At 38.1% G+C, this 19,444-nt stretch overlaps 1 protein-coding gene across 2 annotated transcripts in view; it reads left to right on the plus strand.

Moving 5' to 3' along the window:
• The first annotated feature begins 3,583 nt into the window (after positions 1-3,583).
• PDGFD (platelet derived growth factor D) overlaps positions 3,584-19,444 on the plus strand; it is a 237,211-nt gene continuing 221,350 nt past the window's right edge. For both annotated transcript variants that reach the window (XM_082660646.1, XM_082660647.1), the window contains exon 1: positions 3,584-3,991. In XM_082660646.1, the coding sequence (XP_082516772.1) occupies positions 3,868-3,991 (124 nt within the window). In that variant the 5' untranslated portion in view covers positions 3,584-3,867. The remainder of the gene's footprint in view (positions 3,992-19,444) is intronic.

Here is a 19,444-nt window from a genome sequence, read left to right on the forward strand (position 1 = left end):
TCCATTGACAGATGAATGGATAAAGAATATGTGGCACATATATACAATGGACTATTATTCAGCCATAAAAAGGAATGATACTGAGTTATTTGTAATGAGTGGATAGTCCGAGAGTCTGTCATACAGAGTGAAGTAAGTCAGAAAGAGAAAAACAAATACCATATGCTAACACATATACATGGAGTCTAAAAAAAAAAAGTGGTTATGAAGAACCTAGAGGCAGGATGGAATTAAAGACGCAGACCTACTAGAGAATGGACTTGAGGACACGGGGAGGGGGAAGGGTAAGCTGGACAAAGTGAGAGAGTGGCATGGACATGTACACACTACCAAATGTAAAATCGATAGCTAGTGGGAAGGAGCCGCATAGCACAGGGAGATCAGCTCGGTGGTTTGTGACCACCTAGAGGGGTGGTATAGGGAGGGTGGGATAGGGAGGGTGGGAGGGAGGGAGATGCAAGAGATATGGGGATATATGTATATGTATAGCTGATTCAGTTTGTTATAAAGCAGAAACTAACACACCATTGTAAAGCAATTATAGTCCAATAAAGATGTTTAAAAAAATGTAGTGGCAAATTCAATCTGTTGGTAAGTTAGTTTGAGATACATGTAAAAAATTAGTTGATACAATCTTATCTATTATCTTGATACCAGACCTTTCCCATTTTCTCAATATATTTTTATTAAACTCTACTCTGTGTACAGTGATACCTTAGTTGATATAATCAACATAATTTATAAGAATTAAGTATTAGGTAATACTGAAAACAAGTTTCTGAACAATTGGTTAGGCTCAGGTGCCTAATTTTTTGGTTTTATAGTTGATTTGGTTTATTTACTGACATTAAAAATGAAGAACATGTTGATTATGTGTGACAACCTTTACTATTCTCAGGTAATTATTTGACATTATGAGTGAATAATACCTTGTGAGAGCACAGTATTAGTATCTTGGACAAAACTACTTTGAGTGCTCTAAATTCAATATTTTATATAAGATATTGAGATAAATAACCTTGCTGAGTATTTCTTTGCTTATAATAACATAAGCCACTTGCACATTTTCTAATATTTCCTATATTCTCATGTCAGGAGTTATGGATGAAATTTAATGAGTGTTTCCAACCACTTTTTAAAAGTGGTATCATATATTTTAATTACCCTCCTCCTATCCCATCAATCTTTGACCCTCTTCTCTTATTAATACAGATATATCTTTGTTTATGATCTCTCTCATCCATTAGAATGTATGCTCCAAGGAAGTAGAGATTTTATTTCTCATGTTCACTATTTTATCCCGAGGGTTTTTAGACTAGGCCATGGCAAGAGGGAAAATCTAATGCTTAATTAAAACTTGCTGAGTGACTAAATGATCGAATGCAAGCCCAGGTTTTATGTCCCTCATCGGTGCCTCTTCCAGGGACTGATTATATTTTGAGACCTCTTTTCCCAGTGACTTAGAAACCTTTTGATCAGGTTTGACAGAAATACCTCTTATATCCCTGTGTTTATGTGTGTTTGAAACAAAATAGTCATGAAATAATCTGATAATTAAATTCCTAAGCTACTCTATTTCATTCTATTGATATTTATTTAAAAAATAATGTTGCAGCAGAGGATTTTTAGAGCAGTAAAAATACTCTGTATGATACCACAATGATGAATATGGTATGAATATTGGCAAATATGCAATATTTAATGGCAAATACACCATTTTATATTTGTTGAAACCCACAGAATGTGCAACACCAAGAGTGAGCTAATGTAACCTTTATGTGTACCATATGTAACCAAGAGTGTACCATAAATGCAGGTTCATCAATTGTAACAAATGTACCACTCTGGTGGGGGATTTGATAATGGGGAAGACCATTTATATGTGGGGGCAGAGGGCACATGGGAAATCTCTTTACCTTCATCTCAATTTTGCAGTGAACCTAAAACTGCTCTAAAAAAATAGAGTCAATTAAAAAAAATAATGCTGGTCTTGTAATTTATTTCACAATGCACAAACACGCAGTTTGTAACACTGTTTTAGACAAAAATGCCAAGAGGTAAACCACATTAATTTTTGAATATGTAGAAAGAACACATGTATTAGTCAGCCTTGGATGGTGTAATCTCAAGTCTAAATTTTCCTGAATTTCCTAGGCTTCTCAGGGCTTCCAGCTCTCTCTATATATCATATATAGAGATATTCTCATACCCCAGACTTTCAGGAGCTGAAAGGCCTGAAAGAGACTGGAAAATGTCTCTTCCTTGAGCAGCTGAGAAATTATGTAAATCTGGAGTTGGATTCAGGTACAAACAAAGCAAAATACTAAAGTTATTTCATATAATTCTCACCACAACGATACAAACTAAAGAATGACTACTCACTTTTTTTAAGTAAAGAAACTGAGGCTCAAAAGGTCAAATGAGGGCTTCCCTGGTGGCGCAGTGGTTGAGAGTCCGCCTGCCGATGCAGGGGACGCGGGTTCGCGCACCAGGTCCGGGAGGATCCCACATGCCGCGGAGCGACTGGGCTCGTGAGCCGTGGCCGCTGAGGCTGCGTGTCCGGAGCCTGTGCTCCGCAACGGGAGAGGCCGCAGCAGTGAGAGGCCCGCGTAAAAAAAAAAAAAAAAAAAAAAAAGTCAAATGACTTAAGGTGACAAAGCTAGTGAGCAGCAGAGTCTTGATTTGCTCCTGTTCCATATATAGTCCCCTGCCCCTGGGAGATAGAGGCATGATCTAGAAGTTCTTGGAATCCAGAGGCAGTTCCTCTGGACCTCCGAGCTTCCAGATACTCAGAGTAGGAAGGCCCAAAGTCCTGGATGTTCCCTGCCTCTTTTTGTGGACCATGAATACAACACAATTCCCCCTCAACTTCTTCACCTTTCCTGTCTGTCCTGGCTCAACCTCACCCAACTTCTAGACCCTTCTACTTTTCAGGGGGTGGGGGGGGGGACATATACCAACACCCTTGAGGATTTACTGTACACTTGGTCACACGCTCCCCTCATACCTAGGGCCCTGTGAGATAGGAAGGACAGGCTGTGTTTCTCCCTGAGAAATTAACCTTGACTTGGCCAAGGTCACACCTACTGGAGCTCAAAGGAAGCTCAGAAACAAGCTCATTTACTATTGAGCTCTTCCACTTTTTCACTTAGTAAAATCTTGACTGAGTAGAATCTGATCTTGATTATTGTAAACGACAAACTTCCAACTCCAGCTCTCCTCCCCAAACCCCACCATCACCCAAGCAGGAGCCATGTCTTATGGGTGGAGGAGCCCATCACCTCTGTGGAAGTTTGGGGAGTCTACCCTCTTCCAATTCCTCCCGGCCACCCAGTTTCTTGTCCCCCGCTGTCCCTCTGGTCTAACGTCTAGGGTTAAGCCCAGAGTGCTGGGAAGAGCTGCGTCTCACGGTCACACTGGGCGCGCTCAGTGGCAGAGCGGGCTTCGGCTGGACCCGGGCAGCCTTGTGCGCGCGCCGCGGCTGGGAGCCCGAGTGCGCGCAGCTCAGGGGCTGCCGCCGCCGCTGGGGCCGAGGACGCGGCTTCTCTGCTCGCCTGCCCGGGACGCCGCGCCACCCGCCCCCTGCAGCCTGTGTTGCAGCTGCCGGCCACCGGAGGGGGCGAACAAACGTCAACCTGTTGTTTGTCCCGTCACCATTTATCAACTCTCAGCACCACAAGGAAGTGCGGCCGCCACCCGCGCGCGGAAAGTTCAGCATGCAGGAAGTTTGGGGAGAGCTCGGCGACTAGCACGGCGGGGCGGCCCGGGCTAGCGCAGGGCGAGCGTGGGGGCTAGAGCGCGGCGTGGTCCTGGGAGCCTGTCCCGGGTTTTTCTTGGAGCGACGCTGTCCCTAGGTCGCTGATCCCAATGCACCGGCTCATCCTTGTCTACACGCTAGCCTGCTCAAACTTTTGCAGCTACCGGGACACTTCTGCAACTCCGCAGAGCGCATCCATCAAAGCTTTGCGCAACGCCAACCTCAGGCGAGATGGTAAGAGACTCAGATTTTATTTTTTTTAATTAAGTAATCACGTTTTTTGTTGTCATCATTGTTGTCCCACACCCCTTTTCAGTCTTTCATATGAACCTTGGTTGTGTGTATGGGCGGGTGGGGGGTAGGGGGAAGAGGGGTCGGGTCCTGTCTCCAGTCCCGAGAGAGCCCCTTCTTCCGGAATGGACAGAGGGGTGTGGGATCTGTGCCTGAGGGGATCAGATAGGTCAGGTGGCTCATCTCCCTGATCCTAGAGAAGTCATTCTGGTGTCAAACAATCAACTGATGCTAGGATCCCAGAGTTGAAGAAAGTTGCAGGCTGTGCCGCACCACGGTCAGGCTCTCCACCTTTTGGACTGGAAACACGGATAGCTGGGGCATTTGTGGAGGGACTCAAGAGTGTCTTTCTCTGGGTGATTTATTTTTATTTTTCTTAAGTGTGGGGAGAGGGAATGATTCATTTCAGAGGAAATGATAGCTGGAACAGAGAACTTATTTATGTATAATTTATGTTGAGGAGACTGTGGTGTGCATACTGCGGTGTGCAGTATGTTGCCCTTTTCATCCCCAGAGTGATTTTTTCCAGTGGACTTCAGCGTGGCTCAGAAACTCAGAGTCTGGGAGAAAATGCCTTTTGGAGTTTTATCTGTATCCCGGGGGACCTGGCTTCTGCTATTAGTTGTCTTGCATAGAATTCTTTCCAACTGTTTTGCAAGAAGCAAAGATCTTTAAGCAGCTCTCTTAAGCAAGGTCCCAAGCAGACTTGTTTGTTTTCCTTTACTATGGAGGACACCTGGGTCATTGGATCCCAGCGGTTTTAATTGCGTTTATTTACTTTCTGGGCCTCCACCAAGGTCTGAAGTTGATTTATTCCTGAATTCTCAAGTACAGCTGATGTTGCCAATAATTTGCAGCTGTTTCCACCATCTACCTGAACTGACCCATAGGTTTTTGTGTTTGTTTTTTTTTTCCCTTCATCAAAAATATCTTTCTTTCCTTCTGCTTGATTAAAATTCTAACAGATCTCCTAAGGAGATCACCAAGCTATTCTTAATGGCTTCACTCTTGGAGCTGGCAACATTTGACCTCTGGTAAATTCATATTAGCCTTCTTATTTTCTTATCAGTTTCTCTCTTGGTATGTCCTTAATTTGGACATCACTGAAAAGCTTCTGTGCTTTGAAACAAGCAAACAAAAACCTTATTATATTTTCTGATGGCAAGTATGCTGTGTATTTCAGTGTGCTAAAGTCATCTGAAGCGGAGGGGGTGTAGGGAAGCCACAGAGTAACCTCCAGGCAGAAGGTCACCCTGTATTTATAGAATTACCTTATCACAGTATTTTGTGTAAAATATGCTAGCAGTGCATTTTTGATAACGCTTCATCTTAGTGTAAGCACAAAATTTTCTTATTAATTAAAAAAAAAGGTTTAGGCTCAAGACTAAACTTTTATAGCTTTGTTTCACTCATTAATGTTTCCACCAGGGACAATCTTCTACTCATTGAGTTTTTAGAGGTGTTAATGTTTGCACTTAATGTGCCCTTTCAGCTACATAGAGTAAAATGTCATTTATAATTTGCATGACTTCATAGCCATAATTTTGTAATCCTTAGCTTCCCAAGTATGAGTTACAAGAAATCAAGGACAGAAAATGAAAAATATGTAACCATTGCCCATTAACCCAAGATTCTGACTAAAACCAAGTCACGCAGCTCATATCTCTGTTTTTTGGAAAAGAATAATCTCATTTTACTTTTTGCTGTTAAAACTCCGTACATCTATCTAGTCTATACGAGAAGTGCTAATACTTTATTTTATTAAAATTTGAAAACTACCCTGGATTTATTTCTTCATATTTTAGCGAGAGCTGTTTTGCAGTTACAGCACACATACACACACACACTTTGATTAGTTCAGATTGCTCAGTACTTAACTCAGTGTCAATCTCATTTATAAATAAGGCTAGGAAAGGGGGAAAGGTAGTTGGATTAAAAGAAAATTGTATACAGAGTAAAAATAATTAACACTCATAATGAACTTTTAGTTGGGGGAATTTTCAAAAGGCAGCTTATTCTTGTTATAGAGAGACATTCTCAAAAAAAAGGTAATATTGCCCCAAAGGAAAGCAGTTAGATCTTAGGAGGTGAAAAAAAGTCTTAGAAATTACAATGGTTTGTGGTCCTCCAAAGGGTCAGTACATATAAACAGATATATAGTACATTTGTAGTATTAGCAATTCATAGGGAGCAGATGTGATTAGAAAAAAAAAGAATGTCTAAAAAGGCTTCTTAACCAGGGGAGTGATGATATGAAGAAAAGGTTGAGAAACACTGTTGTAGAGTTTTGGTGAGAGAGTAAGAATAAAGGGTCTTTGAAAAAGTTTAGACAGCCACTGGGAAATTTTAATGGCAACAATTGAGCTGATGAGAGAAAGTAATAACTTATTAAATTAAACCCTTGTTCTGATTCCAGACATTTTAAACTTGCTCTCTCAAAGTTCCTTAATGGCTTAATAAAGGGGACAATACTCTTGATCCGATTAAGACAGGGTATAAGTTTGTGGAGGACATAAACAGAGAATACAATAAGGAGAAGATAGAAGATAAAAGTTTCCAAACATTAATTTAGGGTCCTTAGAAGACCTGGCCCTCAGATTACAAATTGTAGGAAATCTAACAAAAGATTAGATATGGCCCTTACTAGGGGTTTCAAAACCGTTATCTAATGATGGAACTGTCTTTACACTTGAGGGCCATCGTTTTGTCTCTGCTGACCCTGTTAGCTGCTACCTAATGTTGGGGTTAAGAAAGGAAGAATGATGACAGACATCCCCTGTTCTTGGCATGAGGTATGTTGGATCCTATCCAGCCTGATACAGAATCTTGTTTTTTGGTCTCCCAGTACCTAATAGCTCCAGGTAACTGAAGTAGTTAAGAAATGAATTGGAGATAAAGTGTGAAGGTTGGTAAATGATAGTCTCCTTCTACCCAGTGTAGGAGGCTGCTCTGTTGCAGTCTTCTGGCCTTTCAGAAATCTTCATCACATTATGTTCTTGTTCTAAAAGGGATGTCTGTAGAGCCCTTGCCAGCACTTGCAGAATGACAAAAGGTGACCCAAGGAAGAGGGTGGTTGAATTTGGTCCCTGTCTCCAGGAGGAAACTAATAGGTTCTATAGCTAAGAAGAATTAAAATATAACAGTTTGCAGTGCTTGAGTATTTATGCTTCCTTATATCATATTTGTTATTCTTTCTCAAACTGATTTACTTTTGAAACCCATTCCTGATCCAACTCTTAGCACAGAGAAAATCTTCCTTTAGCAATAGCATCTACATATTTTTATTTTAGTGCCTGTGCAGTTGGTGCTTTTGTTATAATAACTGGACACAACTGGTGTTTCTCAGAGTGTGAATCAAGAAGTGTGAAGGTAGCAATTAACTGACAGTATTGCTTACTTATTTTTAAATCTAACTAGATAGAACTTCCTGCTTATGGAGTTAAGATTACAGATGCACTCTTCATTTTCTTGACCCTTTTTTGCTTTCAGAAAGTACAGGTGTTGGTGGTAAATGATTCTGAATATAGTTCTGTTTGGTTGTTTAGTATGCCAGGACTTGAATTGTCTATTGTCTAACATCAGTTTCTATTGTCCTCATTGATGACAGCACACCGACTTTGGTGCAAAGATCAGAACTTAAAGGAAAGGCAAAAAAAAAAACCAGAGGGTAATTTAAACAAATTAATTTTAAAGTGTCTGAAAGCTGAGAATCACATTAGTGTCTAAATCTGAGGTTCTTCTGTATTTATATTTTTCTGTTCAACTCTAAGTGTATTAAGGCTACAGAGCGTAATGGAGATTACATATTTTGAATGCAACATGGCTTTGACTTGCCACCATAGTTTATATTACTCAATAGAGATTCTTTTAAAGAGGTGAGTTTAGCCAGATATCTCCACAGCGTATAGTGGAAGATGCCATAAGGTTGTGAGTTATACTAATAACCATTGTGTGTTCATTGAATGACAGTGATTTTTGAATACAGGATTTTTCCCTTTCAGCAAATGAAAGCAAACCTTTATTATTTTAGTACCATAGGGTCAAACAATGGAGCAATGTCCCCAGAGCCACTTACATGGGACTCCTGAGCATGTGTGGTCTCAGAGAATCCCATCATTCTGAGAGTCTGGAGGATATAGACATTTATGTCTCTGTCCTTGAGAGCTGAGTCATGATGCAAATCATCTTCCTTCTGGAACTTATGAACTTTCTTTGCTGAAATATGATTATTGTAAAAAGGCACTAGCTAATCATTTTAATAAAATTCTTCCTGTATTAAAATAGGAGCCTAGTTCAAAATTTCTATATTTAAAGTGCCCAGTGCCTGGATATCACTGAGGTCCCCTCACCCTGGAAGCCCCTCTGCAGCACAGCATGCCAGATATTGGATTTTATTAACTGGATCTGAGATCTCATTAGGGTAATGTAAATCACAAAGGTAACCTGGTTAGTGTTTGGCAACATTTTAAGTTATTTCAAACTTTTTCATTTCAGAATTTATGCAATTTTAAAAGGGACATTTTTATATAACTTTTATGTGAAGGACAGTTTCAGCAAAAAGCTACAGGGGGATGATATACAGTAGCAAAAGGAAAGAATACAAGAAAAATGCTTCAGCAAAAATGTTCTGACTCCCCATATAGTATTTTAGGACCAAATGTAAGTCCTAAATAAAGAAATAATCCTGTGAGACACTAAAGTGCAAAAGTGCACAGACAGGAAGAAATATTTTCTTCCAAGAATTTTTTTTTCAGAATAAGAATGAAGCGTGCCTTGTTTCTTACAAGCATTGATGATGAATATAGTAATATATCTTTGCTCTTCACCCTGATATGCTGACATTCATTTATTAGCTTTAGTTTTTATAGATTAATAGTGTGTTTTTTTGTGATTTGTGCCCTGTGCAGACAGGGAGGTCATAGCACATGAGCTGTCCTTCATTATGAAGAGTGATCTTGTCCCAAGTTTGGGGTTTTTTACTTGAGCACTTTTTGTAGAGTGTTTATAAAGACGGACAGTTTTGGGTGCCGTGCTTTGTCTATAAATATGAGCCAAATGTGATTTGAAACCTTGTATGTTAGGACTCTTGATTTTTGAAATTTGAAATCTAGCATGCCTTCTTTGGACTGAGGGAGCTCAGTGACAGTTCTTGAGTGTGGGCTCTGAGAATGGGTTGAATATGCTGTGTTAGTTTTGAACAAGTCATTTCAGATCCAATGTGAGAATCTGCTGCTAAGCTCTGCATTTTGCTGAAACCTTTAATAAGCCTACTTATTAGTAAGAGCCTTAAAAGTAAGAGCCTACTTTTACAGAATTTCACTATTCAACAGCTTCAACTATGTAAAACACAACCAAATGAACTAATATATGTGCAACAGATCCACTTAAAGGCCAAATCAGTGTCGCAACGTGTATAAATGAGGTCATAAAGTTCCTGTGGTAGACACTTATATACTCTTTTCCTTTACTTTCCATGTAGCTCTACCTCACTTGCATATGTGGTTTCCCTGTCCACAGCACAGCAAGAGCATGGTGTTAGAATAGAGAACAGTACTGGTTCGATATATTCACACTATCAGCATTGAGAAGTGACAGCTAGTAGTTTTCCTGCTTCCTCTTACTTTTTTTCAGGCTTAGGCTTCTTATTGAAACAGGTGAGAATAGTTCCAGCTTGCAATGGACTGAATATTTATTTGTGTCCCCCCAAAATTTGTATGTCGAAATCCCAACCCCCAGTGTGATGATCTTAGGAAGTGGAGCCCTTAGAAGTTGATTAGAATCATGAGAGCAGGGCCCTCATGAATGAGATTAGCACCCTCATAAAAGAGACCCCAGAGATATCCTCACCTCTTCCACCACATGAGGAGACAGCAGAAAAACATGGAATCTGCTGGACTTCCCAGCCTCTCAGACTATAAGAAATGCATATCAGTAGTTTTAAGCCACTCAATCTGTAGAAGTTTGTTATAGCAGCCCAAATGGACTATAATCTCTTTCTGTATGTCACGGGGGAAGTACTATATTACAGCCCAGTAAAATTGATGATTTTAGAGGATGTTCTTGAGTCATAAAGGAAAGTTTAGATTGTATGTTTAATAGGTTTACCAGGATCATAAACTGGAAGTGGTATTAGCTTATGTATATATGGATTTCAACCAGAAAATTGACAGTGCTTACTATGACAACCTTATGGAAAAGAACAATTATAGTCTGGATAATAATGGACTGTTATTATCATTCTTTTAGTGATAACTAATAGATTTGTGTTAGCCAAGAGGGAGGTGAACAGGAATTTTTATCTGCATTTTGGATTAGACCCTATTGGGTTCAGGATTCTGAATAACTTGAATGAAGACACAGAAAACACATTTACTTGCATATTTTATCTGGAAAAAATAGTTAACAGGTTGAATTAGATAGAGTTTGGCTGATTTTTTCTATAAAGGGCCGGATAGTAAATATTTTAGGCTTTCCTAAAGTCATGAGGTCTCTGTTGCAACTATTCAACTCTGCCATTATAGCAAAAGAGCAGCCATAGGAATTCCATAAATGAATGTGTGTGGCTGTGTTCCAATAAAACTTTATTTACATAAACAGGCAGTGGGCCTGCAGGCTGTAGTTTGCTGACTGCTGAATTAGAGAATCTACATACTCTTAGGTCGAAATGATGGGCTGATCCTATCAAAACGAAATTCAGCAGGGATAAATGCAAAATCTAGCTCTTTGGTTAGAAAATAAAAACAACTGCATAATTACAGAATGGAATAACTTGAATTAATTTCAGTTTATGCTATGCTAGATAGATAGAATGATAGATAGATAGATAGATAGAGATATGTCTATATCTTTATCTTCTAACTGGTTTAGTTGAACACAGCTTATGCTTCAACAAATGATGTAGTTGCTAAACAACAACAACAGTGTAAAACTGGTATTAGTGTTAATACTATGTCGGGATCAGGGAGGCAGCAGTGCTCTTATAAATTAGACTCTGTTCAGTCATGCATGAGGGTGTTGTGCTCTTGGTCTCTCTCCTGTGCAGGATTCTACCTCTTTCTGACTCCTTCAAACCCATGCCCTAAACCCACAGACTTTACTACTCTCCTGTATTTAAACTTCCCTTCTTATTGTCTCCATCCTGTTAGCCCACACATATGTTTAAGTGTCTTTGCATTCTCCCACAACATATATAAGTTGTTTTAATGTTTTTCTTCATTTTAGCACCGTATAAACTTCTTCAGTCTCACCATGCCTTACTGTCTCTACTTCTTGTTTCCCTTACCCATTGCAGTTTGAAGTCATCCCTACCACTCTGGGTGAGGTCACTGTGATCTGTAGCCTCCTTTGTGATCATTCTTGAAATGATCTCTTCCTTCGGTTTGACACTACCCCTCCTTTTCCTTAACTATTCCTAAATGTAAGTTTGAAATGGTGATAGAAATAAAGCCAGAATTAACACAGTACTTATTTTAGGTTGTTTGGAGAAACAAGATTAGAAAAGGCTTAAAAAGTGTATCTTATGTTTTGTTCTGTCCCTGTAACCATTATAAATAGTGAAAGTAGTGGGGAAAATCTTAGAATATAATTGGGATCTTGTTAATATAAAAAGAAACTTTTAAAGTTAAAAAATAATGTCATATTATAACCTATCAAGCTCTACAACTGAAGCATTTTGGAGGTAGATATGTACATATACATTATATAAACTTATAATATTTAAAAAACAGAATACTTATACTATAGAAATATGACATTGAATAGCCACATAGAAATTTCCCTTATATCATTGAGTGTTCTTTTACTTATTTATTTTTTTGTCTCCTTGGCTGAGTCTTCATCTTCCTGTCTGCCCTTAAGGCTCTGGCCTTAGCCTTATCTTCTCACTTTTCCTCATTGTTAGTCTCAAGAGGATCTTAGTTTTTTCCAAAGTGTCAATTGCTACTTATATGTGAATGATGTGTAAATCTATTTTTACTGATTCTACTGTTTATTGAGCTTTTGATCTGTCTTTATATTTCACTTCTTGAGGTCTGCAATGGGTGATCCCACTGGCACTTAAAGGAAATGCTCCAATTCAGTAGGCCTCAGAGTGAAATTATCAGTTTTTTAAAATATTGGGTTATTCATCCAATGGTGAATTCCTTAGCAGTATTAATCCTTTTGTTGTTTTTCTTCCAGACACATCATAATTGTTTTTGAATGAACTATTGAGTGAATGTGCTGACCAGGTATCACATTTTAGACAGGAATTGCACCACCTTATGTAGCGTTTTCTGACTCCCAATTCTCTTTAGGTAGAATTGGCTACTCCTTTGTTTTCCCAATTTTTCCATGGTACTTATTTATTTACAAATCTGCCATCTGCTGATGTGAGCATACTTGTTATATTTAATGAAGCTGTGCACCTCATTATCTGTTTCATTGCCTGGCACGTAGGACTTCTCAATAAGGTTTGAAGAGTCAGTAAATCAACCAATCACTGTCTTCTGTTTATGACTGATATTTGGGCCACATGAGCCCTATCATACTGTAAATGAATGGGAGCAAGGACGTTTAAACTCTGAAGCTAGGGTGACTGTAAGTTTTCTGTTAATTGTCTGGATGGCTGTTTGTATTATTGAACAGGATAAGGATTAGAAGAGGAAGAACAGATGAGGGAAAGTCATGAAGGTAGAAAATTAATTTGTGGATACTTTAAGCTTTAGGAGCTTGTACAATAGCCATGTGGATGAAATCTAGAGGAGGGAGGTAATAGAGAAGCACTCATTTGCATGAAATGCATGCACAGTGAACATGAAGTAATCAACTATGTACTATCATGTTTTTAAAGTAAGTGGTTGAAGTGAGAGAGTGGCATGGACACATATACACTACCAAATGTAAAATAGATAGCTAGTGGGAAGCAGCCATATAGCACAGGGAGATCAGCTTGGTGCTTTGTGACCACCTAGAGGGGTGGGATAGGGATGGTGGGAGGGAGACGCAAGAGGGAGGAGATATGAGGATATATGTATACATATAGCTGATTCACTTCGTTATAAAGCAGAAACTAACACACCATTGTAAAGCAATTATACGCCAATAAGGATGTTTAAAAAAAAAAGGATGTGGAGAAAAGGGAACCCTTGTACACTGTTGGTGGGAATGTAAATTGATGCAGCCACTGTGGGAAAACAGTATGGAGGATGCTCATAAAACTAAAAATAGAACTACCATATGACTCAGCAATTCCACTCCTGGGTTTATATCTGAAAAAAACACCAACACTAATTCAAAAAGATACATGCACCCCATTGTTCATAGCAGCATTATTTACAATTGCAAAGATATGGCAACAACCTAAGTGTCTATCAACACATAAATGGATAAAGAAGATGTGGTGTATGTGTACAGTGGAATACTACTCAGCCATAAGAAAGAACGAAAATTTGCCATTTGCAGCAACATGGATGGACTGGGAGGGCATTATGCTAAGTGAAATTAAGTCAGACAGAGAAAGATAAATACTGTATGATACCACTTATATGTGGAATCTAAAAAATACAACAAACTAGTGAATATAACAAAAAAGAAGCAGACTCACAGAGATAGAGAACAAACTAATGGTTACCAGGGAAAGAGGGAGAGGCAGTATAAGGGTGGGGGAGTGGGAGGTACAAACTATTGGGTGTAAGATAGGCTGAAGGATGTATGCACAAGATGGGGAATATAGCCAATATTTTGTAATAACTGTAAATGGAAAGTAACCTTCAAAAATTGCATAAAAAATTAAAAATTAAAAAAAGTAAAAAAAAATAAATAAAGTGGTATTCATGATTGTGGGTGTATAATACTAATAGCTGATATTCCTAGAGTTCTTATAACATGACAAAGTGCTTTCATAGCCATTATAGACAGTGGCTTGGTGTGAAGAATTGGTCCTCTCCAAATGACTTTGTTGAAAATTTCAAGATCACATATACTTTTAGACTGCTCCCTTAGGCATAAGCATGACACTTTGGGGTTAATTTTGGACTAATATCAATGAAATGTGGAGAATTTTCAACTGTTTCTCCCCCACGCAACCCCCCCCCCCAAAAAAAAAACCTCACACATACTCTGACTAGAATCAATCCTTTTTGGTATACCTTTCCTTTCCAGAATTAGTATTTGAGTACTTTTACATGAAGTTCCCACTACTTAATAAAGTTCAAAAGAAAGAAGAAGAAATAAATTAAGGATCATGAAACAAGTCTTAAGGTTCAGTCAGGATGATTGACTATGGAAAGCTAAGGAAAGAGTAATGCATCTCCATTCTGTTTAAAGATTTATCTACCGAGAGAGAACATGTTCATGCTATTTTACTGAGGATTAAATAAGAGAGTTGCTATTGAATGGAATAAAAACAGTATACCTTTCCTATGAAAACAAAAAGTCCATAGATGAAGTTGCTAAACATGGAATTAAAAGATTTTTAGATAGTTGCTAATTTAAAAAAAAAAAGGGAGAGAGAGAGAGAGAGAGAGATGGTGTGAGAGCTATTTGGAATTTAGTTTAAGTACAGCATATGCGGAGATTATTTAAATACCCCAGGAAGAGCCACTGTGGCTTTATATTATTTTCATTCAATTCTTTAGTTTACTACTTTTCACCAGACCCAACTGCAATAAACATAAACACTACTCATTTGTTCAAAAAATATTTATTGAGTACTGACTACATGCAAATCTCTGGATGAAGCACTGAGGCAGAAACAGTTAAACCTAGGGCACACTCTCTACTCTGTTAAAGCTTATACTTCAGTTGATGAGATAAAGTATTCATGGGAATAAACAAAGGGCAAGACAGGGCCATCTGTGTGCCGCCATCATGTTACTTTGTTGTTGTTGTTTTTTTTTAAATACTCTGTCCTGTTGAGCAAATTTTAACCGTAAATCATCTATCCTAATATTTAGTTCAGAAAAAAATGATATTGATTAAACTGTTGTTGAGCACAGTACTGTTTGAGGATTGAAAGACAAATTCTTTATTGGTTATTACTATTACTATTATATCAATTAAGATTTGAGCAGAAAAGTAACTTTTAATTGTAGAATTGGGAGTCATACGTTCTTGGTTTTAGATTTTAGGCTAAATATTTCTGAACCATAAAAACAAATATAGGGACTCACTTACCTACCCAGGAAGACTTAACTTTTTAACATGTGATATGCACTATGATTATTTGACCACTGGATGGCAGCAGAAAAAAGACAGCTTTGTGCATACTATTTTTTTTTTTACTCCCTCTCTTGGTTGGGCATGTCAGTTCAGCTAGGGAAATTTCATATTTTCCAAATACATTGAAAAGAATAAACTACAAATCATGGTAATCTGTCATTAATATATAACTATTATAGTCCATATGACCTCAATAAATTTTAAGTATAATGAAAATATGTTGAAAATACATGACTATTTTACTGCTTTGTACCCTTTACTCATCTAGTTTGCATGTATAAAATTCCTGAAAGTCCAACTTAGAAACATTGACTAGTTGAAAATCATTTTCTGAACAACAGTTGCATGTGCACAGCCACTGGTTGACAAATTTCCTTTGAGTGCATGGCCAGCTAGTTGGCCACTCTAGACTTGCAGTAAGTCCCTGGAGACTCCTCATTACTTTTCAGGTGAATGGGTTTATCAAAAATAAGTTACTTTGAGGGACAAAAGCATAATTATGATATCAGAAGTAAGAAGTCATCTTCTCTGAACGTTGCAGTTTCTGAGATCCTAAGGAGACACAGGGCAGAGTGGTGAGCATGTAAAAGTGTAGGAACATGAAACCTGCAGCTCTCTACCTAGATGCAAAGCAATAATCAGTTATGGGTGTGCAATAGCCACATAATTCCACATTAAAAAAATTTGGTTGTGTTCATCCAGCTTTAATAAAAATTTCAAAGTGGTATACAAAAATGACCATTTTTAGTGAATGCTTTAGGGCAGATTGGAAAACTATGTATTGGGGTCTGTATGAGGCTGAATAATGACCCTCATGTCCTAATTCTGGTACCTAACTGCTATGTTCTATGGCAAAGACTCTGCAGATGTGATTTAGCTTAGGATCTTGAAAAGGTGAGATTATCCTGAATTATCTCAATGGGCCCTGATGCAATCACAAATGCCCTTATGGAGATTTGACACAGGCAGAAGAGAGGGCAATGTGACCACAGAAACGGAGATTTGAGTGCTGCTATGACCACAAGCCAAGGAATGCTAGCAACCACCAGACGCTGGAAGATGCAAGGAACAGATTCTCCACTCGAGCATCTGGAAGGAGCAGGACCCTGCCAACACCTTGATTTTGGCTCTTTGAACTGATTTTACACTTGTGGCCTCCAGGATTCTAAGAGAATAAGTGTGTGTTGTTTTAAGCCAGTAAACTTGTGGCAATTTGTTACAGCACTCACAGGAAACTAATAAAGGGTCTTTGATGTGAAAGATGAATGGTTGAACTGCCTATTTGTTGAGCAGTTTTCTAACTGTAAAATTTCATTGGCCTATAAAGCTGTATCGACATTTTAATGGTGCATTTTGATCTCTGCCTTTGAGAATTCTCTAGTAAGACAAGCCTTACTTCTGCCCTAATTCCATATCAGAATATTTAGGAAATTCTGGTTCCAAATCTTACCTATTTTTCAGATAAGATTAAGTCCTGACATGATGAAAAGGACAGTGATCCTATTTCATCATATTTTCATTGATTCTTAAAATTTTCCCTTAACCTAAATATGTCATTTATGCATTTGTTGGCTCATAGTTTATTCATTTGTTTATGCCACAGAGTTTGTCGTGAGACTATTACGTGTCAGTTTCTATACTAAGTTCTGGGGCAAAGTGTTGAAAGTGATGTGATAATAATTACTTTGTTAATTAACTATATGATAATCATGTGATAATAGCTACCATCCACAGAGTACTTACTGGTATGGAGAGTATGCTGATGTAATATGATATGTGTAAGTGCAGTGATGCTATTATATGTTATGTGATGGAACATAGATATTTCTAGATGACATATTTGCAAATATTAGGATTATTAGAAATTTGAAGTTTAGGACAGAGTCAGAGAATTCCAGTTGAATTTCTGAGCCCAGTTGCCTTAGCTCAAACTGAGCCCAATTCTTACCACTGTAGGCCATCATTGTCCAACAAAAATATAATGCAAACCAATGTTATTTTAAAAACTTTAGTAACCATATTAAAAAGTAAAAAGAAAAGCATGAAGTTAATTTTAATAATATATTTTATTTAATCCAATCTATATCCAAATATTATTTCAATGTTTAATATTTTTAAAATACTGATTTCTTTTTATATTATTTTTATCATATTGAGCCTTCAAAATATGATATGCATTTTATATATACACATAACACATCCTATTTCAGACTAGTCACATTGCAAATACTCAGTAACCACATGATGCTAGGCATTACTGATTTGAACAACACAGTATCTTAAGATTATTTATGTAGACAAACACAAGTTATCACTGGTGTTTTTCCAACATAAAAAAAATATTGAACTTATGAAAACTATATCTCCCTCTCTTTGTTGCAACGTGTTTAAATTGACTGTGTCACTTTTTAGGGGGATTAATAACCCAGCATGGGCAAGTTTTATGTGGTTTATATTTTGTTTTTTTTATATCAACATCGTTAGAGTTGACGTTTCTGGTTATTTTCATGTATACTCTTTAAAAAATTTTTTTGCAGTCATCTCATAAACCTGCAGTCAACCGGGCTACTCAGTTTATATTATATGCAGGTGCAAAATTTCTGATATTTGAGAAGCTTCTTTTGAAAACAGCAGCTGGCACTTCATTTCTCTGCTATGGATGGAAAAAAGCTGTGTTTAACCAGCACTGGTTTTCCTTTTCATTTACAACTTAATTTGACTTAGGTAATGATAACATTCTCTTTTTATCACTTGACCAGTTTAAAGAATTACTCTTTCTGGCTGATCAGTAAAAGATCTGTAAAAACCAAAATACTGCTATGTGTTTGGGAGGGGGTTAACCTATTATATATTTGGTACAGATTTTTATTAAATTACCCATATCTCCTTGGCTTTAGAAGCTTTGGACAGCATATATTTGGAGCATGCCTTTTTTTTAAGCAAAATTAAATGTTATGAAAACTGTTGTTTTGCATTTTAAAATTTCAGATCTATCATTCATTTACTCCGTGGCCAAGAAGTGAAAGGTGATTAATAAAAGTTATTACAGAAATATAAATAATTTCTACTTTTCCTAAGTGACATATTTCTACCAAGCTTTTGGTTGGGTGTTTGTTAGCATGGCCTTTTAATCTGTTTGTAATTTGGGCAAACAAAAGTGTTCTATCAAGTAGAATGGCTTGTAAGGGTGTACTTGTTTTCCTTAACTGATTTTAGAAACATCTCATTGGATTGTGTTCCTGTGAGAGGCTTATATGCAATGATGTTATGTAAAACTCTCATTGCTGTAAAATTTCTTTCAGTGGGGGTTGCAACCTGAGTTGCCCATTTTGATGTCTCATCCCAGGAAGGACCTCAGCATGGTGTACCTAGTTTTCCAAACAAACACCCAAGATTGGAAGGGCTAAGGAAGGCTAAGAAAGGCACTGCTTCATGAGCTCAGAATCTCTTCAACAACTCTTTATGTCAGGACACAGCATGACTCTATTGTTATGGAAAATATTTTATTCATAAGGCACTCTTTGTTTTCAGTGAAGAAGTGGTTTTGAAAACTGTGACTTTTTTTTAGTATGCCCTCTTGCACCCTTCTCACTTACCTCTACTTGAAATTGTATCATTCATTTTTTTGTTTTGTTGTTTTGTTTTTGCGGTTCGCAAGCCTCTCACTGTTGTGGCCTCTCCCGTTGCGGAGCACAGGCTCCGGACGCGCAGGCTCAGCGGCCATGGCTCACGGGCCCAGCCGATCCGCGGCATGTGGGATCTTCCTGGACCGGGGCACGAACCCGTGTCCCCTGCATCGGCAGGCGGACTCTCAACCACTGCACCACCAGGGAGGCCCATCATTCATTTTTATTTGTGTATGTTCTTTATTCTCCCAAGAATCTAAGCTCTGTTAGGATAGAGACTTTGTCTCTTTTATTCCCTACAGTATGCCTGGCTCCTGGAATAGTACCAGGTGTATAGGAGATGCTCAGTAAGTATTTGCTAAATGATTGGCTGAACATCAGCAGGGTGTAATTCAGATGAAGCTCAACCTTGAAGCAAGAGCAAGGTGTCTGTGGATAGCAGTGGCGGACCGACTTGGAAGCTAATGAAACTTAAGCTTCAAGGTACTTCCCTTACTAGGTCCCTTCCAAGGCCCTATTACCTAATTTTATATTTATAATATAAAAAGATAGTTTTCTTAAAGAGCGCATC

Source organism: Grampus griseus (assembly GCF_964374135.1).
Source record: "Grampus griseus genome assembly, chromosome: 8".
NCBI classification, from domain to species: domain Eukaryota; kingdom Metazoa; phylum Chordata; class Mammalia; order Artiodactyla; family Delphinidae; genus Grampus; species Grampus griseus.